This window comes from Parasteatoda tepidariorum, chromosome 7, assembly GCF_982258835.1.
Source record: "Parasteatoda tepidariorum strain Cologne lab strain chromosome 7, Ptep-v5.0, whole genome shotgun sequence".
NCBI lineage: Eukaryota > Metazoa > Arthropoda > Arachnida > Araneae > Theridiidae > Parasteatoda > Parasteatoda tepidariorum.
Genome location: NC_141761.1, coordinates 931821 through 952983, shown reverse-complemented (window position 1 = coordinate 952983; position 21163 = coordinate 931821). Strand labels below are relative to the sequence as shown.

At 28.3% G+C, this 21163-nt stretch overlaps 1 protein-coding gene across 4 annotated transcripts in view; it reads left to right on the top strand.

Annotated features, from left to right (window-relative positions):
- LOC107457054 (uncharacterized) overlaps positions 1-21163 on the top strand; it is a 63538-nt gene that overhangs the window by 31407 nt on the left and 10968 nt on the right. For all 4 annotated transcript variants that reach the window (XM_071182940.2, XM_016075096.4, XM_087166997.1 and 1 more), the window contains exons 5-10: positions 1398-1604; positions 7125-7252; positions 10562-11241; positions 15026-15206; positions 16617-16730; positions 20083-20309. In XM_071182940.2, coding sequence (XP_071039041.2) covers positions 1398-1604; positions 7125-7252; positions 10562-11241; positions 15026-15206; positions 16617-16730; positions 20083-20309 — 1537 coding nt within the window. The remainder of the gene's footprint in view (positions 1-1397; positions 1605-7124; positions 7253-10561; positions 11242-15025; positions 15207-16616; positions 16731-20082; positions 20310-21163) is intronic.

Below are 21163 nucleotides of genomic sequence, written 5' to 3'. Positions count from 1 at the left end.
CGTAAAAAGTATACTCTAATAGGAAAAAAAAAAAAAAAAAGAGTTTAAAAATGGTCATCAAAATCTCGGCCTTTACTTTTATATTGGATATCTTTATTATTATCTGTTCACATATGAATAAAAATAATTAAGAAATTCTTGTTTATAGAATTGAACTTAATTTAAAAAATATGGAAAAAAAATTTAGTGCAAAAAATAAAAAGCTAAATACTCTGAATAACTTTTCATCCAATAATCAGGTTTTCACGTGCTAGTACTCAATCCTAATGGTTCAAAGGCCTGACCTCATACATGCTAATCAATAAGTGTCAATATCTTAAGTTATCACACTCAAAAACTTACTTTTTCTTCCAACAGATTTGGAATTTTGACCTTCAAAATGTGGGGGGAAACTACATTCTGGTGAATAGTTTGGATAGATAACTAATAGTTTGATGTCTGGAGAAAAAATTTTAAGCAAATTGAAAAATTTTTACACCCAATATATCAAATTTGTTCGTCCACAGATTGTTTCATGCAAAAAATAATTTTTGATAGAGATTTATAATTTTTTTAATGGTTCATTTTACTAATTTCGAAAAAAAATTTAAATTTTAATGTGTACAAATTTTTACACCATTTTAAAGAATTTAATTTTATAAGTCAAAGTATGATCACAATTGGTTTATTAGTTTCGAATTTACCAAATTTTAATAAAGTCGTATATTTAAAGTTAAATTTTTCGAGAACTATTTGTCTGATTTTATTTAAATTTCTTCATATAAAATTGCATTCTTTAAAATGATGTTAAAAATTTTCTTTACAATTCAACCTCTTTTTTACCGTTATTTTGTTAAATGAAGTGTTAAAAAATAATTTAAAAAATTATTTTTTGCTTGGAAATATCTATGGATAAACAGATTTTATAATTTTGTGTAAAATTTTTCGATTTGCTTAAAAAGATCCGAAGTTATGCTGAAATATGCAAAAAAAAAAAAAAAAAATTAAGGGATCTAAACTGACCAAACTATTAGAATCCTATTTTTCAAATTGAGGCTTCTCTCCATATATTGAGGATCAAAAAAATCGTAATTCATCAAAAAAAAAGTATGTTTATTTAGAGAAAATAGGTTTTGTGTCCGATTTTGTAACTAAAAATATCCTCTACCCCAGTTGATTGGTATATTTGAGGTCAGGCTCCCAAATCATTGAGATTGAGCCCTCTTTCAAAAGCTATTCCAGGTGTTCTTTTTATTATTTTGTGCAAACTACTATTTATTGTAATAATCTAATTAATACTTATTGATTACTTTGAGTACAATTGAAAGTAATCCATGATTTCTTTTAGTTGTAATTTATGTTTGAAGTAACATTCTTAAGATTTTCAGTTTGGTTACAAATGTAAGTTGTTCTTTCAGGTAAAGATGCTTCTCGATCCCCTACTCGTCCTCAGAGTTCTATGTCTGGAGCGTCGGACATCAGTGCTACCTCTAGCTCAGTTTCACTGAGAGCTCATTCTGCTTACCGGAGACCCAGGCCTATAAGTGTTGCCGGCTCAATAGCCGACAGTTCCGTGCATTTAATGGTTAAGAAAGATTTTGAGCGTCAGTCACTTGATAAAAACGGTATTTTTGATTACTTCTTTTTATTTGTGTTTGTAATGTAAAATCAGGGGTGTGTCCATGACAAATTTTACTATCTTTTAGCGGTACCTTCACAAATTCAACTGTAGGGAAAAAACGGTAGTTTCACAAAATGTTTTTAAAAAAGCAAGTTCTGAGATTCTCCTCCCCGCCTCTTAAAATTTTGTTTCTGTATCCCCGTAAGAATCGATAAATCCCGGGTTATTCCGCAAATCTAAGTAAGTAGCATGTGCTTGGTTAGATAGTGCTGTATGGTAAGCCTAACCCGTTGCTTAAGCCATATTATAGCAAGATTTTTCGCAGAGTTTTTTTTTTTATTTTTTTAAATTAACCGACAAGGTGTTTTGTAAATTTTACAGGAAGTTGAAATTCGAATATTATTCTAAACCAGTGTTTTCACTACAGCGCGAGAACGCGAGAATCTCGCATATTTTTTTCTTTTCTCGCATTAAAAAATTATTACTGCGAGAAATTCGCGCATTCTATAAATCAATTTCAGAATTTGGGAATTTCTCGCATTTTGGAAGAAGCTTCGAATTACGCTATTTAGAATAAAATCCTTTAACCGAACCTCGGAACCCCTTTCAGAACACATTTCTCTGCAACCACATGTTTACCATAGGTAAAGTTTTTTCATGTAAGACGGTCAAATTTTTTATGCACTAATGTAAGAGGGACAAATACCTAGTAAAGGCAAAATCTTCTATGATGATGCAGCAAGAATATTCAATGCTTTAAAAAATAGAAGACGTTAAAAATATATTATAATAAAAGAAACATTTTTTTTCCAAGTCTATTAGTGTTTTTTAAGTTTTTGGAAATCTCACTTAACTTTCTGAAATCTCACCCTGTTTTTGAGAAAGGGTGAGAAATTCTCACCCATTTTTTTTCTATGATGAAAACACTGTAAACATTCCAACATTGTTATAAATTTATTCTAATAGGAATTCATTTTTTTATGAAACATTTTTTTCTCTGTGAAACTTTTTTCTATATGACCCCGTGAGAAATGTTCTCATAAAGAAAATGACTTTTTAAGTGCAAGTACTGTTAAATGCATTTATATATATATTTTTTTTAAAAATTCAAGTTGAAATTTAACAATGGACAATGACTTTGATGGATTTTTAAATTTGGATGCAATTTTAAGCCCAAAATTTTAAAATAGCAAAATTATATTTGAATAGGGTAAACCAACCAGTGAAGGAACACTACTCAGTGAAGGAACGTTTCATATATATTGATTAAAAATAAAAATTTGAAAGTTTTTCTTTAGATTGATTGGTAACAATAGCTTACTGCCAAACAATAGGAAGTCACCTAGCAATGTTTTGGATTACCTGGTCAAATTGACTTCTCTTGAAAAAATTTTGAATTTGTTATTATCTCTGCAACACCTTGTTTCTTTGAAAAAATTATAAGATGAGTATTTGCATGTATATGTTTGAAGTGGAATTAATTGCATGTAATAGTTTTATTTTTCTCACTGCGAAAAAGAGAATTCAAAATATAGTTATTGAAGTTACGTTTTATTTTTTTAAAGCATCATAGCATAATAAAGTACTGAGATAAGGGGGTGTTTATTCACTGGATCACCAAACTATGAAAAACCAGTAAAGGAACAAGTGTTCCTTTACTGGGTTTTTTTCTTAGTTAATGAAAATAAAAGATAAACTTTAATTTTCTTGTACCTTTAGTGATGTTCCGCATCAAAAGTATGTTAAAAATACGAAAACCAACTTCTAACCAGTGAGGGAACAGGCATGTTCCTTTACAGGGCATAGATTTCCCAGTGAATGAGCAGTATGTATTAATATGTTGACGCTTTAATTTTCAATTCATGATTACAAAAAAAAAAAGTTAACATTTTCCAAGTATTTATATGTTATAATTTCAAGAATAGGCTTGTTTTAAATATTTGTATGACTTATAAATTCATAAAGAGCATTAAAAAATAACCAAAATTAACCAAAATAACCAAAATTAAATTATGATTACAAAAAAAAAAAGTTAACATTTTCCAAGTATTTATATGTTATAATTTCAAGAATAGGCTTGTTTTAAATATTTGTATGGCTTATAAATTCATAAAGAGCATTAAAAAATAACCAAAATTAAGTGTTCCTTTACTGGGTGTTCATTCACTGGTAAGAGCTGTTCCTTCACTGGGTCTTCTTACTACTTGTTATTTGAACCTCCAAAACTTTAAAACAATATTATGTAAGTTCTCTGCTATTTTTTACATAATTTGCAATTAGTAACAAATATGTTGACATTGTCATTTAACTAAAATTACAAATTTTGAAATTAATATGATTTTTTAAAAGACAAACGAAGCTTAAGTGTTCCTTCACTGGTTAGTTTACCCTATATGGCGAAAAATGTATAGAAATTTACCAGTCATAAATAATTTTTATTTGTAGTAACAATTTTTGAAAATATTGTCTTACTTATTATATTTCTACTTCACAGTTATTGATATGCTTCACAGGGCTCTAGTTAGATAAGATTATAATATGAACATAGTGATACCATTTGCAAAAGTTTCTTTTCTTTTCAAAATAATTAGAAAAGTCATATTACTGATATATTTGCTATAAATCGCGTAACAGTATTTATTAAAAGAAATGGAATATTAATGTATGTTCTCAGTAGTTTTAATTTGCTAAACTGGGTAGTTTTTCATCTAATAAGTGTCTCTTATGTGAGGTTGGTAATTGGTAATTTTTTTTTTACTAAATGTTAAGTATCGTTGTAATCATTTATGTAATTATAAATTAGTACACAGTTTTATGTCAACACATTGTTATTTATTATCTTAAACTGTCTGGAATTTATTATTAAATGATTGCGTAAAAATTCAGCCTGTGGAAATTCAGCTTTTTTGCCTTTTGGCCAATCTCATCCCTGTCTATTGGATATTTTAGAAAGATATTTCAGGTTTAAACTATTCATTTACTATAGCATTATTTTTAGTATGTTTAGCTGTTCCTTTTTTACTCTAAGTTTTAGCAATTAAAACTACTATAGTTAGCCCAATATAGCTCATACGATACGAGAGCACAGTAATTCTTTCCTTTTGAGTATAGTACGTACAGGGAAAACACAGGAAATTTTTTTTCTTCCAGTTTTGAGTGGCAACCCTGTAGATGAACTGGTTTACTTTGATTAAGTACTGTTTGTTACTCTTCTGAACTGCTTAATGCTCAGATTTTCTATCGTTGCAAACTATTTCTGCTTTTTAAGGAATCCCCTGATTTTTGTGTCTCAACCCAAGTTTTACTAATCTCTCTATTTTTTAGGTGAAAGGTTATTTTTGTATAAAAAAAAAAAACTTTACGTGAATAGCAGCTCAAATTTGTAATTTCAGTGTTCTGCCCTTGTGTAACTCAAAAACTAAATATAGTGAACATGGTTTATAGTGAACGAAATGTTCGCTCCCGTGTCTTGCTATGCACTGAAAATATTTTTTGTGGATACAGTGAACCAAAAGAAGATAAGAAATTTGGATATTATAAACTTTTTTCTGTCTTCAACTTATTTTTTTCTTCATTTTTTGGTAATTTTGAAATTTCTGTATAAAATACATATACCGATTTTTAAAACCATCTATTGAGTAGAATGTACCCATAAGCATATTTTGTTGTTTGCTTCTTCTATCACAGTTTCCCATACATAAATAAAGCCCCCCTCCCCTAAATTATTTGTAAGCAAGACAAAGAGTCATAAAAAATAAAAATGAACACATTTTATGTTTCAATATATTGTCTTTGAATCATTTTTGTATTTCTATTTATCGGTCATTTATTTAAATAATGTGTCATAAAAGGGATGGAAAAATGAGTTAAAATTGTTTGCAGTACGGATAGAGGGAACTCCCGGTTATAGTCCGGAACCGAAATTTCGGTCCCTCGAAGTTTCGCTAGACTGTAGTTTATTCTTCCGTGTAATTTAAAAACTAAATGGGTCGCTTCCTACTATTTTCTATCAACCTAAAAATAGTGGTTTAAAGACATTAGCCATCCAGGCCGAGTCTTCTTTTATGCAATTTTGTATTTTTTAAAACAATTTAAATCATAAAAGTGGACTAAAATGAATTAAAATACAGTGAACTCTCACTACTACAATGTCCGATACAACAATAACTCCCTCTATTGCTATAATGTTTCGTGGTCCCAACGAAATTTCATATGTATTAATGTTATTCCTCTCTCAATAAACCTCTGTAATACGATTTCTTCCAAATTTCAACCTTATTTTCGTCATTTATTATTGGTTTTCATAATAACGTAAAAATTTTTATTTTATCACTTTTGCCATTTTTCTATGAAAAGACTCACTGCTGACCATCCCAAGAGCTTCCATTCTTAGAATGGCCTCGTTAAGAAGTCACAGATGTAACATCTGATTTTATTTCCTTCATGTTAAAAGCTGAGTCATAAATGACACCACATTAACACCTGAAACATAGAGGGAGCACCATTCACAAACAAAAATCATTTACCTAATTTGAACTCAATGCATACTTTGTTGGTTGACTTGGCAGTCAGAAGAATGAATAAACAAACAAAAATATCGAATTATTTTAAATAAAAAAGGTTTTCAGGTATGTTTACGATTTTATTTTCGGAATTTATTTCAATTATTTTTAATATTGGAACAGTAATTAACACTCTACAAATAAATTTTTTGCGTACTATGTGAATACATATATAACATTAAAATTATAAAGGAAAATTTTATTGTGTCCCCAAAATATGTAGGCCCTGGATATATCCCTGTGCAACACTATATTTATTGGCTCCCCAAAATATTGTTTTAGCTAGGTTTTACTGTAGCTCATTTTTTTGTGTAATTTAAAGACTAAAGTGGTCGTTTCCTACTATTGTCTATCAACATGAAAATAGTGTTTTAAAAATGACAATAAACATTTTATATAAATTTATTTAGATATTAGCCATCCAAACCAATTCTCTTTTCATGCAATTTAGTATTTTTCAAAACAATTTAAATCATAAAAGTTTAGCAAAATGCAGGGTATCCACGCACCTGGAAAGTCATGAATTTCAGTATTGAACAAAATTTGTCATGATTTTAACTATTTTTTTAAAAAAAATCATGAAAAGACTTGGATTTAGGTCGCCGAAAAATCTTATTTTTAAAATGGAATGTTCCCCCTCTCCATATTTCATGGTGTTCTGAATGTGTAACAAAATCCCCACCCACAGTCATATTTAATTAAAAGATAAATGTTTTTATCGTTTTCTTTAAAAATTATGGTGTTCTTTCAAAAGAGTACAACAGTTTTTGGTTATACCTATCATTTCAATGAATGTTATTATAATGCTTTTTTAAATTTAGTGTTGTGCTTTTGTCGGAGAAAATAGGCACTTCGTTAAGTCATGAAAAATTCTTGGAATTAATGATGGAAAGTCATGAATTTGAAAATAATCTAAAATGTAGCAGATAGCCTGAAAATGTTATTATTATTTTTGTTAACAGCATCTGGCAATATGAAAGTGAATAGCGAAGAAGTGAAGAAGAAAAAACCAATTCCACCTCCCAAGTCCTCAACTGTGTTAGCAAGAGCCAAATCACATCCTCCACCTACAAAGGATAATTTAAGAAAGGTAAATTTTGCATTCATCTCATATTTTGGTAACCGTCTGTCCAGTGACTACTGTTTATGGCACTTTCACAAATTCAATTTTAGGAAAATACTTTTAAAAAAGCAAGTTCTTCTCTCTGCCTCTTACAAGGATGAGATTTTTCCGCTTTTTAGCGCATTTCCACATTTTTCGCTTTTGTCTCTCGAATTTCAGCTTTTTATCAGAAACTCCGATTCTCTAAAAGTGTGTGTGTATATATATATATATATATATATATATATATATATTCCTCTTTTACTGAAAACTCAGCAGTTGAAATAAAATAATTATATCTATTTCCGATTTTATTATAATCAGGGCGCGTAGCGTTTGTAAAAAGTACTTAAAGGTGCTTTTTTGGGGATTTCGTTTTTAGAAGCTTTTAAAGGTGCTTTTTCCAGCTGGTGTTCTTAAAAAGTGCTTTTTTTCCACAATTAATATTTTTTTTCTTCAGTGATATCTGATGGATCCCACGCATTTCACGAAAAATGGGGTGTTTGCTACGTAATCATTCACGCGGACTTCATGTCGTACCCACGTTATGACTTACGCATGCGCGCACACTTAAAACCGAAACTAATTCGGATAGAGAATATCAGATCCTTATGAAATGTTTTTCTTTTTAATTTAATTTAATTTTATTCTTGTTTATTTTATTTTACTTCAAACACTTTTTTGACGTAGGGGGTAAGGGTACTTTTGTTCCGAGTTCAGGGTGAAGTTGAATTCACTCGGTGATGTGGGAAAGTACTGATTGTTTTGATTTACGTCCGTTTCTTTTTGGTTTTTTTTTTAACGTTAAAACTCTTTATAAGAAGTTTTTGTTTTTCAATAATATCATTGATTGAATATGAATTTTTTGAGTGCTTGAAATTTTTTGTAAAGTGCTTGAAAAGTTTTTAAAAAGTACTTATTTTTGATTCAAGGATTTGGCTACGCACCCTGATAATATATCGAAAGATATATAGAAAATTCAAACTACATAGCTGCCAACCCTTCCGCATATCTACTTATTTCAGCTATTAGCTTTTAAGAGCAGAAAATAAGATTTTTCTCATTTTTACCCAACTCCTAGATAGCTCGTATTTGCGTATTTACCTGATTTAAAAGTTGCATGTTACGATTTTTATTCACCCAATTTCAATATCGTTCGTTGCAATTCTTATTTATGAGATTTGTATTGAGGCATTTTTAAAATTCTATGTAGCGATTCGTATTCACACGAGTTTATCGAATGTCGTTGTTCGTTTTTACGGTTGTAATATCAACAACTATTTTCGTATTTAAAAATCAGGCTTTGGATTCGTTTTCACTCCATTTAGAAATTATGCATCGTAGTTTGTATTTACGTGATCTGAAAATTACCCATCATTATTTGTATTTTCACATTTTTGAAATCCAATATCGAGTTTCATTCATGTGATTTTAATATCGGGATTTATATTCACGTGACTTTAAAATTCTAAATCGCTATTTGTATTCACGCATTTTTAAAATCCTTTATCGCGATTCTTGTAAAAAGTAGGTTTTTTTCTTGAATTAGTTACTATAAATGTGGCAGTTTTTCTATCGACGATTCTTGCTATATGTAGGCATTACAACATCAGCAAAACTCGATGCGAGTATGTTGCTGATAATTTTGCTATAAATCACGTAAGATTTACTAGTTTGAAAATTCAGCTTTTTTGCCTTTTGGCCAATCTGATCCCTGCTCTTAAAATTTTGTTTTTGTATCCCCGTAAAAAAAATAATAAATAAACGATTCATCCCGGGTGAATTATGCTGAGTTTTTTCAAATGAAACAATAAGGCTCTCCCTCTATCAACTTTACAGGAAGTCAAACATTATTGTAAATTTATTCTAACTGATCTTTATTTTTTTGATGAAATTTTTTTTTTCCTGGTGAAGTTTTTTTCTGAATGAGCAAGTAGAAAATTTTATAATGTAAATAACTTTTAGTGCTGTTAAATGCATGTTTTTATTAAAGTCAATTTGAAATTTAACTATGGACAATGATTTTTATGAATTTTTAAATTTGGATACAAAGTTCAAAATTTTAAGATAGCAAAATTGTTTTTGAATATATGAGAAAAAATGTATAGAAATTTACCAGTCATAAATGACTTTTATTTGTAGTAACAATTTTTGAAAATATTGTCTTACTTTACCCTATTTTTGTGTTGATTTTTTAATATAATTTTTAATTTTCGCAAATTATGTCTATATTTTCACAAAATAGGTACCTCTCCAAAAAACTAGACAGACTCGGGTAACTTTATTATGAAAATATATTTTTTTAAATCATTTTTGGAAGTATTTACATGACATCTCTCTCTTCCATTTATATTTTATTATAAATTTTTATGTTATTTTTAGTTAACAAACCTTTCTCATTTTTTATGCTTCTCACATGCTTTGATACCAGAGCTCATACTTTTTCCTCATATGTGGGAGCTGCCATGGCACATTGGTGGCTCACCCAGGTTGTCTGGGAAGCAGGGTTGCCACAGGCCACTAAAATGCAACTATTTTTAGCCCGAGGCGACTACGGAAACTTCTTTTGTCTGAAAAGGTTAAAAAAGCAACTATTTTCAGGTGAAGGAGACTATTTGGAGACTTTTCTGTACTCCGAGCTATGTTTTTTAGCATAAATTGGTTTGACAACTTGTGGCCAGCGAACAAAAGCTTATGAACGCAATGAATCTTTTTTTTTTACTTAAAAATTTTGAAAATTTTGAAGTGCAAATATACACACTGGTGGACAAATTTAAGAGATGGAAAGCATTTTCGCACATTTTGTATTTTTTTCAGCTATTTTATTGCTTCAAATCTTTCTTTACTCTGTTTTTTAAATTTAAAATCAAATATGAAGATGCAGAGTATGACAGTTTTAGTCATGCCTATGATTTCAATGAATATTATTATAATGCTTTTTTAAATTTAGTTTTTTTTTTCTTTTTTCTTTTTTCTTTTTTTTTTTAGAAAATAGTAACTTTGTTAAGTCATGAAATATTCTTGCAATACCAGGATATTTTTAAGGTAATTGTAGATAGTTTTTTTTAAACTAGATATCAGCACTAATCAAATACGTGTATTTGGCAAAATAGGCTTTTTTATGACCGTTTTCTTGAAAGTTAACCGATCGTTAAGGTGTTAAAACCTGAGTTGGCTCGTTAAAAAATAGTCTTAATATTCTATCTGCCAAATATTTTCGATTTTTTTGTTAAATCTGAGTTCGATTGTATTCAAAATTATTTGTATGTTTATTAATTTACAAAATTTTCATTGCAGGCTCAGAAGCCATCTGGTACCAAACTGGATGATACACAACAACACCTCAGTAAGAATGTGTCTCAAAGCAGAAAAAGCATTGAAGTTGAGTTAAAAGTAAAGAATACATTATCAGATATGAGTGTGTCTTCCCCTAATATAAAAGAGACAATAAAAGATGATTCAGAAATCTTAAACCAATTGCATGTTTCGGCCCGAAATGACTCTGTCGAAATTTCCTCTCAAACGACAAAGGAAACACAAATTATAAATCAAAGCTCTTACCAAACAGAAAAGGAAACACAAATTACAAATCAGAGCTCTTTGCAAACAGCAAAGGAAACACAAATTGCAAATCAAAGCTCTTCTCAAATAGAGAAGGAAACACAAATTACAAATCAAAGCTCTTCTCAAATAGAGAAGGAAACACAAATTACAAATCAAAGCTCTTCTCAAGTAGAGAAGGAAACCCAGATTTCAAATCAGAGCACTTCTAATGAAATGAATTTGAAATCTAGAGAGACACCGTTGTCGACAATGGAAAATAAAACTCAAATGGAAAATAGCACAAGCAAAGACACGAAGGTGCGGATAACCTCGGAAGAAGAGGCACGAATCGCTTTGGCTGAGAAGCGCAGATTAGCCAGAGAGCAGGCTGAAAAAGAGGCAGAATTAGAACGGATAAGATTAGAAGAACTAAAGTAAGTAAAGAACTCATAGTACAAATCACAGAAGGCGATGTATTCAATAACAATTCAAAGTAAATATGCCATAACAATTAAAAAGTACTCAAATTACAAAAAGGGTATCTCCGCAACTGGAAAGTCATGAAATGTCATGATTTTAACCATTTTTTAAAAAAAAAAATCATGAAAAGTCATGGATTTAGGTCGTCGAGAAATCTAATTTTTAAAATGGAATTTACCCTCTCCCCCCAATTTCATAGTGTTCTAAATATCTGAATCTGTAACAAAATCCCCACTCATAGTCATATTTGATTAAAATATAAAATGTTTTTATTCTGTTTTTTAAAAATGAGCATGTTTTTTCAAAAAATGAAAGAAAAAACATCATTTCTAGAGCAAATTATCTTTTAAACTTCTGTGATTTCAGAATTTTTGTTATTACAAATAATAACAAAAATTCTTATACAGGGGTCTGTCCAGGCCGAATTTACTACCATTTAGCGGTACCTTCACAAATTCAACTTTAGGAAAAACGGTAGTTTCACAAATTCAATCTTAGGAAAAAGGGTAGTTTCACAAAATACGTTTTCTTAAAATTTTATTTTTGTATCCCTTAAGAAACGATACATCCATATTTTTGTGTAGATTTTTAAATATAATTTTTAATTTTTTACAAATTATGTCTAAATTTTCACAAAATAGGTTCCTCTCAGAAAAACCTAGACAGACCCCTGTTATGTATAATAATCTGTATAATTATTATAAATAATCTGGTAAACCAGAAAAGGCTGAATTTTGGGGAATTTGGCTACACAATTGTTTTATTAACTGGCAGGAAAATATAATTATGGTAAAAAGAGAAATGATATTAGCATGTCATTATTGCATTAAGTGCTGTTTTCTGATTTAAAAAATTGGAAATTATGGATGAAAAAACTGATTTTTTGGGAATTTGGCTACACAAAAAACTCGAAAATTGTTTTATTAACTTGCTTGAAAATATAATTATGGTAAAAAGAGGAAAAAAAAAAGAGAAAAGATGTCGCTATTACATTAAGTGCTGTTTCTGATTTAAAAAATTAGAAATTATGGAAGAAAAAGCTGAACTTTTGGGAATTTGGCTACACAAAAAAGTCATTAGAGTTTCATGTTTTGAAAATATCAATGATTTAAATTTATAAAGACAAATTTTTTGAATTGCGTCATCACTGATTTTACTCAAGAAAGTTTCAGAAATTTTGATTTGGGCTCACAATCACCCCTGTAATAGTGATTACGCAGAATATTCAACAACAACAACAAAAATCGATTGAATACCAAATACTTGATTGCCATACAGCTTCATTTTTTCTGAAGAAAATATTAATAAATATAATTTTTATCTGTAAATAAGTTATTTAAAATTAATCAAAACTATTATTGGTTGAAGGGAAAGGTATAATAATTTTCCATTAGAAATATTTAAGATGAATAAAAACTGACGTTAAAAAAAAGAAATTCTCTTAATTCTTAAAACAAAACTTTAATGCTTATTAATAATATTTTCCGGGAAAATATTTTGAAAAAATATAGTCTATCAAAAACGCTCTGAAATATCATTAAAGTAAAAGATTATGTACTAAAGTGAAACAGATAAAATAAAAATTGATCTTTTGACAGAAAATTTTAAAGCTTAGCATCTCAGTTTCCCAATTATACTGTATTTTTTTAAGAAAAAAGTCTAGTAGAAACCCTTTTATCTGCTATCTCATGATAAAATCGACAAAAACAAATTTTTTTTTCTAAGAGCACTGTTTCTTCGTTATCTGTCTTAGTGTAAAGGAAAATGTGACAAAAGAATAGAGAAATGCTCCGTCAAAATGCTGTGCTATAATAAAAACAGAAAATATCAAAAAGTGTTGAAAAAATAACCAAATTGACTTGATGATGAAAAAAAATCAGCAGTTCAAAACAAGTATTCTTCATATTTCGCTTTCTTATTAGTCTTTTAGAACATAAATTTGCTAGCGGATGAATATTAGAAATTAACTATTTCTAATAATGTATGATAAAAAAATACTATTTTTGATTATTCTTAATTTAATTTATTAAAAAAAAAACTTTGTCAATAACATACATACTTTGCTGAATATTTGGCCTGGTACATTCTTAGAAGTAAAACTATTTCTACTAATGTACAATAAGGAATACTATTTTAGATTAATTGATCTTTTATTAATCTATTCAAATTAACAAAAACTACTTCAGAAAATATTTTTACAAAAAATACTTTGCCGAATTATTGGCCAAACAATCGCAGCCGAATGCGTTATATCCGTAATTAATAGTGTTGGAAGAGAATGCCAATAGACATGCTTTGTTTTATTAATATTTTTGTTGAGTTGTTTTAAGTTATTGTTAAATTTAAAATATAAATGTTTTTATTAACAAAATCTACTCACTTTTCTTCTTTGTTTTATATTAATATTTTTCTATCAAATAAGATTCATTTACTTTTGGAATGTGAGACTTATTTTTAATATTATTTTTATTTGCTTAGCTAATTCTTCACATGTAATAAAAAAAAAATGTCTTTATTCATGAAAGTTCAAATTATTCTCGGCTATTTTTTTTAACCTATAATAAAGCGTTGTTGCATTAAATTGATGTTAAATGTTTTTATTGATTTGTTCTTTTTTTACTGAAACATATGTACTTTTTTTCAGTATCATGTTTATTTAAGTAATTTTTTTTTTTTCCTTGGATTTCTGTCACATTGTTTAACAAAGCATTTTCTTTCCAGCTCTGTTAAATATGACATAAATTTATGTGTTCAAAAATTTAATTTTTAAGCACTCTACTGCTCTGATAATAATTATTTGATCTGCTTTTAAAACCAAATTTATTTGTTCCGAAATACATTTTTTTTTCTGCTTTGAAATGGTGCTGTTCCATCCTTATTATTATTATACAGCAAATTATTCTGCAGTCTGCTGAAAAAAGGTTATAATATAAAAGTTTCACTTTACTTTAAGGCCTATTTTATCTTTTTTAATTATTTGTCTATTTTAAACAATAAATAACAAATCATATGCCTTATCCCATCTAATTTTTTTCTCTGGGAATAAAAACCTTCAATATCACTAAAATAAGATATTAAAAAAATCACATGCAGAAGAATATATTCAAAAATTAAACTTATAAATTATAAAAATATATTTGACTTAAATCAATGATTAATTAATTAAATTAATTAATTTAAATTGCAATTTTAATGTGAATGTTTTTGTACTTTTTTTTTCAAAAGTGTATATTTTTAACAGGGTATGATTCAAATCACTTGATTTGAATAGTTTGTATTTTTTTAATCTCTCTCTCAATAATGTAAATAAATAAACCAACTGAATCTTTTTTAAAGAAAGTGTGGTTAATATGTTTGTTAATTTTCTAGAGTTTCTTGAATAAGACTTAAAAAGTTGAATGTCCAAAAAAATGGTTTAGAATAAATTGATGGTTCTAATAATAATTATAAATTTCTAATGTAAGCCAATTGTTCTAAACCATTTTTTGTTCCGATCTTACACTTTTTTTTTTATTTGAGTATAAATTGAATCCTTCTGTAAAATCTATCTCTCAGAAATAGACAAATTTAAACTGTTTCAAAAGTAGTTTGTAATCACTACATTATTCAAAAAAATAATTATAGTTACTACACTTGTTAAATTATGTAGTTTGCTACGAATTTTTTTTTTTTTTAATTTTTCTACCTCAGTTATTGTTACACAATGAAATAACATAAATTTATACTTTATTTGTGAAGGAGGCAAGAAGAAGAACGCATAAGATTAGAAGAAGCAGAACAGAAAAGAGTCGAAGAAGAACAAATTCGCTTAGCTGCAATTCATCGACAATTTGAAGAAGAGAAATTGAGGAAAGCCATTGAAGAACAACAACAACGAGAAATGGAGGAACAGAGGCGAAAAGAAGAGGAAATGCGACAAGTAGATTGTTCTTCCTTTTTACTATTATTATTTATAAGGACTAGGGAAGTATATTTCCCACCAGCTTTTTTTTTAAAAAAAAACTTTGTTTGGAAGCTGTTTTCCCTCCTATGATTTGTACCCATCTACTGATTACTTCAGAAAAAATGAAGGTTTTTGTTTACTATATTGGAAAACTTTTCTGCCTGTCATCACTCAAATTATCTGCATTCTGCCCATGGTAAATTTACAACCGTTTAGCGGTACCTTCACAAATTCAACTTTAGAAAAAATGGTAATTTCACAAAATACTGTTAAAAAAGGCAAGGCCCGTTTTCGTTGCAATCTATGGAAAAGAGGAGCTTTTCCGTCGGCTGTCTTTTACGAAAAGGCACCGCGTGTTTGGTCAGATATTGCAATGTAGTAAGCCTAACCGGTAGCTTACGCTGTATCAAATCGAACTTTTTTTTTTCGCTGAATTTTTTAAAATGGAACAACGAGGCTCTCCCCCTATAAACTGTACAGGAAGTTGACATTCAAACATTATTTTAAGCATTCAAACATTATCTTAAACACTATTGTAAATTTATTCTAACAGAGCTTTATTATTTTCTATGAAACTTTTTTTTCTCAGTCGAATTTTATTTTGTATGACTTAGTCAAAAATGTTTTCATAATAACTTTTAGTGCTAGTACTGTTAAATGTATGCTTTTATTAAATTAAAGTTGAAATTTAACTATGAACGATGATTTTTATGGATTTTTAAATTTGAATACAATTTTAAGGCCAAAATTTTACAATAGCAAAATTATTTTTGAATGTGTGAGGAAAAATGTATAGAAATTTACCAGTCATAAATGCTTTTTATTTGTAGTAACAATTTTTGAAAATATTGTCTTACTTTACCATATTGTGTTGATATTTTAATATAATTTTTTATTTTCACAAATTATGTCTAAATTTTCACAAAATAGGTACCTTTCTAAAAAATGAAGTAAAAAGAAAGTTAGACATTAATATTGATCAGAAATTAATATTTAAGTAATGGTTGAGTCCTTTACTTGTATTCACCTGCGTAGACTTATTATAATCATATTTCTTATAATTATTTTTTTATAATTACTTTTCTTTAATATTTAATCTATCTTTTCTGGGTAATATTATTTTTTATGGACAATTATTGCACGAATGATTTGCTTTGTGTTAATTTTTTGTCTATGCTTGTTTATGTCATCTGATAAATCTTTTTTATATGTTGTGTGCTAGGTTTGAAATGTAGTGTTAAATTAAAAATTTCTTTTGATGAAATTTCTAATGAAAGGTAGGTGCTGAAATAATAAATGAAAGATTAATCACCCGTCAAGAATGAATTGTTTATACTTTAATTTGGTTATTTCTTAATATTAAAGCATTGCAACATGCTTTTGCAGAAGGCGGAGCGAGAAGAGCTCGAAAGAAAAGCTCGAGAAGAAGCTGAAAAACAGAGAATTGAGCTTGAAGAAAAACTTAGAAAGGAAGAAGAAGAAAGAGCTGAACGAAAAAAAGTAATCCAAAATTTTTTATCCCTGTATTTAGATAATCACATTTAGACGAGCTCAATTATGCCCACAGTAATGTAAACCCTTGTTGTGTTCCAAATATATATATATATTTATTTTTTTGGCAGTTATTGAAATTAATTTTCACACGGTTTTTAAAAATTCCGATATATTTCAGATAATATGAGAAATTAGAGTATTTTCTTTTTGACTCAGTCTAATACTCTAATCTCTTCATTATTTTTAAATATGTGTAAAAAAAAATGGCACTTTATTTTAATTTGCGTAAAAACTTCCCAGATATTTTCTTTGCAAAATTTCACTCTTGTTCATTTTTACATCTTTCGCAACATACCAGGTTCAATATATAAAATTAAATACAAAATTGAACAAGGATATTTTATCAGAAGTTTTTGCTGCTGACACCCAAATTGCAGAATTAAGACAAAATTTGTAGTTTTCTGTGTTGACAAAGTGAAACAAAATGCTGCTTTTTTAAGATATTTATATGATACATTTCTATTGTCATTAAAACCATGGTACCACATGGTGCATAACGTTTTTAAAAAGTGCTTAATGGTGCTTATTTTCAATTTTCGTTTCTTAAAAGCTCTTAAAGGTGCTTTTTTCAGGGTGGCCACCCACCTGGAAAACCTGGAATTATCAGGGAATTTTTTTTTTACTGGAAGAAACCTGGAAAAGCCAGGGAAATTTGGATAAAAAACTTGGAAAAATCAGGGAATGTCAAAGAAAAGCTGGAATTTTTCTCTTAGTTTAAATTATTTTACCATCCGTTATATCCACTTTTATTTAGACGTAAATTTATTGTAACAAACTTGAAATATTATCAACTCAGCAATACTTTTGTTGCATCAAAATTCTCTTCTTTTAGTCTGTGGGCTTAATTCATTATTTGTTCAAGGGACAGGTTTCAAGTTGGTCAACCAGATGACCAAAATTTTAAACTTAATATTAAGTAAAAAAAATTAAGATTTAGAAATAATGATTTTTAACTTATAAATATCAGTTTTCAATAAGTCATAGGCTGTTAAATGAATGGCAACATCATTTGAAATTTTCAACCGTGAAAAGGGAATCTGTAATAAAGTACAGTTTTTTTTTTTATAATAATAGAAATAGAATTAATAATTAATTTTAATTAATAATAGAAAATGGAAATAATAATAATTAAAGTAAACCATAACAAAACAGGTTATCTTGCACAAATATTTAGAAACATTTCTCATTTTAATTTACAAAAAAAAATTCTCAAGATACGCTTTTGATGTTTTAAGTGCAACACCAAAATACATAATTAATTGTACTGTAGCACTAGGATTTAATGTAATCAAAACAAATTTCTGTTTAAAGCAAGATTTCGTTAATATAATTATTTTTATTTTAAATTAATAATTAATTATTTTTGCACGCCACTAAATCAGACACCACTACTTTTCTTTTCATTACATTTGTTTTTATTTATTTTCATTTCTTATTTCACCTTTTCTTTATGAAATGAAGTAAAATATGAAGAGAAGCAATATAAATATTCCTTAAGGTTAATTTACAATAATATATTTCAACTCAGTAACCTAATAAAATTTTTGAAACTGTTCTGTAATTTAAGTTATTTATATTATAACTTAAAATTAATCAATGAAGTTTTAATCTATTTTTTTAAAATTTAATTTAATATATTTATTTGAGGTAAGCATCTCAGTTTTAATTTTTTTAGTAACAATTTAATTTCATTTAGAACGTTTTAAATCAATCATTTTGCTTAGAGCTTGAAAAATGTATGTATTTAAAGAAAAAAAAAAATTCAGAACATTCTGTAGTTATTTGTTTATTTTTTAGAGTAAAGAAAAAAAAATATTGAACTTACTTGCATAGCAGACTACAACAATAACTATTCAATCCTATTCAATTTTTAGGTAAATGGGATAAAAACTATTTATTGGGCCTGTAATTAGTCAATGAAACTGGAATTGGTATTAAAAAGAAATAAAAATTTATTCTGGAATTCATATAAAAAAAAATTTCCAAAAATTTGGCCCATCTTTTATACTACAATGGGACATATGCTCTTTCTTGTTCACTGCTAGCTATGCCACTAAATAGAAATAAAAAGCATATCGATAAATATTGTCTGCTACAAAAATATTATTTAATTTTATGCAGGCAATAAATAAACCTATTATTATAATTTTCCTTGTGCCCAGAAAAATATGTTATAGGCTAATAATACAGTAATAAAAATTTATTTTTTTCCTTTCAATGTACAGTGATTTTTTTTTCAATAGTATTTTTTTTTTATTGTATATAAAAGCAGTGAATTTAAAAGTTTTTTTTATTACATGACCTTTAAATGATTAAATTTAAGAAAATATTGCTTAAATATGAGTTTTATTTGTATTGTTGTTATTATATTACATTGATGTTAATGTATTACATTGTTGTTAATATACGTTGCATAGTTAAAATGAATGATTTTTTTAACTAACTTTTAGAAGGTGGAAAATGTTATAAAACATATTAATCTGACTATTCCAACAAGAAATAGAAGACAATATAAATTTAAAGAAGCTGTTTAATTAAAAAAATAACATTTGTAGCAATAAGATTAAAATTAAAGTAATTTTCAGTAAATGAAATACTACACTATTATATTGACTAATACACTAATATTGGCACTTTTTTTGTACCTATACTACACTTTAGCAGAAAAAAAAACACTTACCTGGAAATTTTAAGATTTTTACTGGAAAAATCAGGGAAATTTGGTACCTGATTTGAGTGACCACCCTGTTTTTTTTTTATTGGCTGTTTATGAAGAGTGTTTGATATTCCCTTGAACAAGATACTTTTTCTTTACCATGTCGATTTTTGGCATGCACTATGCAAAAGCGTGGTTTTCACAATTTATTCAACCACAGTCTATTTCGGTGTATCGTCGGCCCATAGCATATGAAAGAGGCAATCATTTTACATGTTTTATCAATTCTTGCTCACGCACGACGACCGAGCTGAGTTCTGTGAGATTCTAGCACTCTCATGTGTTACTCTACTGCATTTTGCTAGATATTCTCAATTTCAGGCTTCTTTTTCCACCCTCATTTTTCGAACCGAAAAATCTCTCAATCTTTTTACAGTGACTGATATAATCAAGAGAAAGGTTCTTTGTCAGAAACTAGTTATTTTATCGTGATCATGTAAAAGCTTTGAAAATTATTTTCCATTTTGTTAATATATATTGTGCTTAAAATGTGCTTATTATTTGTGGAAAGAGATGGCTACGCACCCTGGTTTAGTCGAAAGTATTTCTAATTTGAATTCTGAATGTATATACATTTTACAGAGGGTGGAACAAATTATGGCTCGTACCAGAAATAAAATGGCATCCAACGAAACTTCAAAACCAAAAGAATCCCAAAGCAGTGATCTCAGTAGCAAGAAAGATCCCATTCCAGATCTACTCAATAATACTGAATCAATAACGACGAATGGAAGAAGGACCACCTACGAGGAAGACAGTGCCAATAATCACTCTAATGGATATCATGAGGATATGAGCTGCACTACTAGGTACTACACTAAACAAGCTTTAAATTTCTTATGGCTTTTTATTTATATTGCAGAAAAGTCAGTGCCGGATTACCCATTAAAATGGATTTTTTGAAAATAAATTAAGAAAAACAATGATTTTTTTAAAAAAAATCTATTTTAAAAAAATATTTTATGATTATAAAATGTTATGATTATTTTTCTGTTCTAATTTAACAAAATAAAGTAAAATTTAATTTATTATTATTTATTTTTATTTTAAATATGCTTTCTTAAATGAAAAGATATATAAATACTTTTATATTTGAATAAATAAAAAATATACGAGAAAAAAAATTTGATCTAAGGGCCCCAAAAATTTGAATGGCCTAGGACCCTGCGTAAGACGCCCGGTGGCTGAGCGGTAGCGCTGTCGTGCCACAGGTCCCTGGTTCGATCCTCGGGCCTGGCAAGGTTGACTCAGCCTGTCATCCCTTCAGTGGGTCGATAAATGAGTACCAAGCATGCTTGGGAACTAAACACTGGGGGTTCCGCGTTCGGTTGATCACCTGACCGGAACATCTGCTCATGCACCCCAGAGCCCAAGATCAAGAAAACTGAGATGGGCACAGTAGGCCATGGCCCTCTATGGGCTGTCGCGCCGCTGAGTTTAGTTTAGTTTAGGACCCAGAGTACGCTTAATCCGGCACTGAGAAAAGTAATGAGATGGAATAATGTGTGTAACTTATTATTTGATGATCTGAGTAGGAGAAAAATCAAAAAAGAAACTAAAGAAGAAAAAAAAGTCTTCCTTTGTTTTACTATTTCATTGCACATGAAATTCAACTGGCGCATTTCTTAATCATAACTTTTCATTAGCGATGTATTTTCTGTAG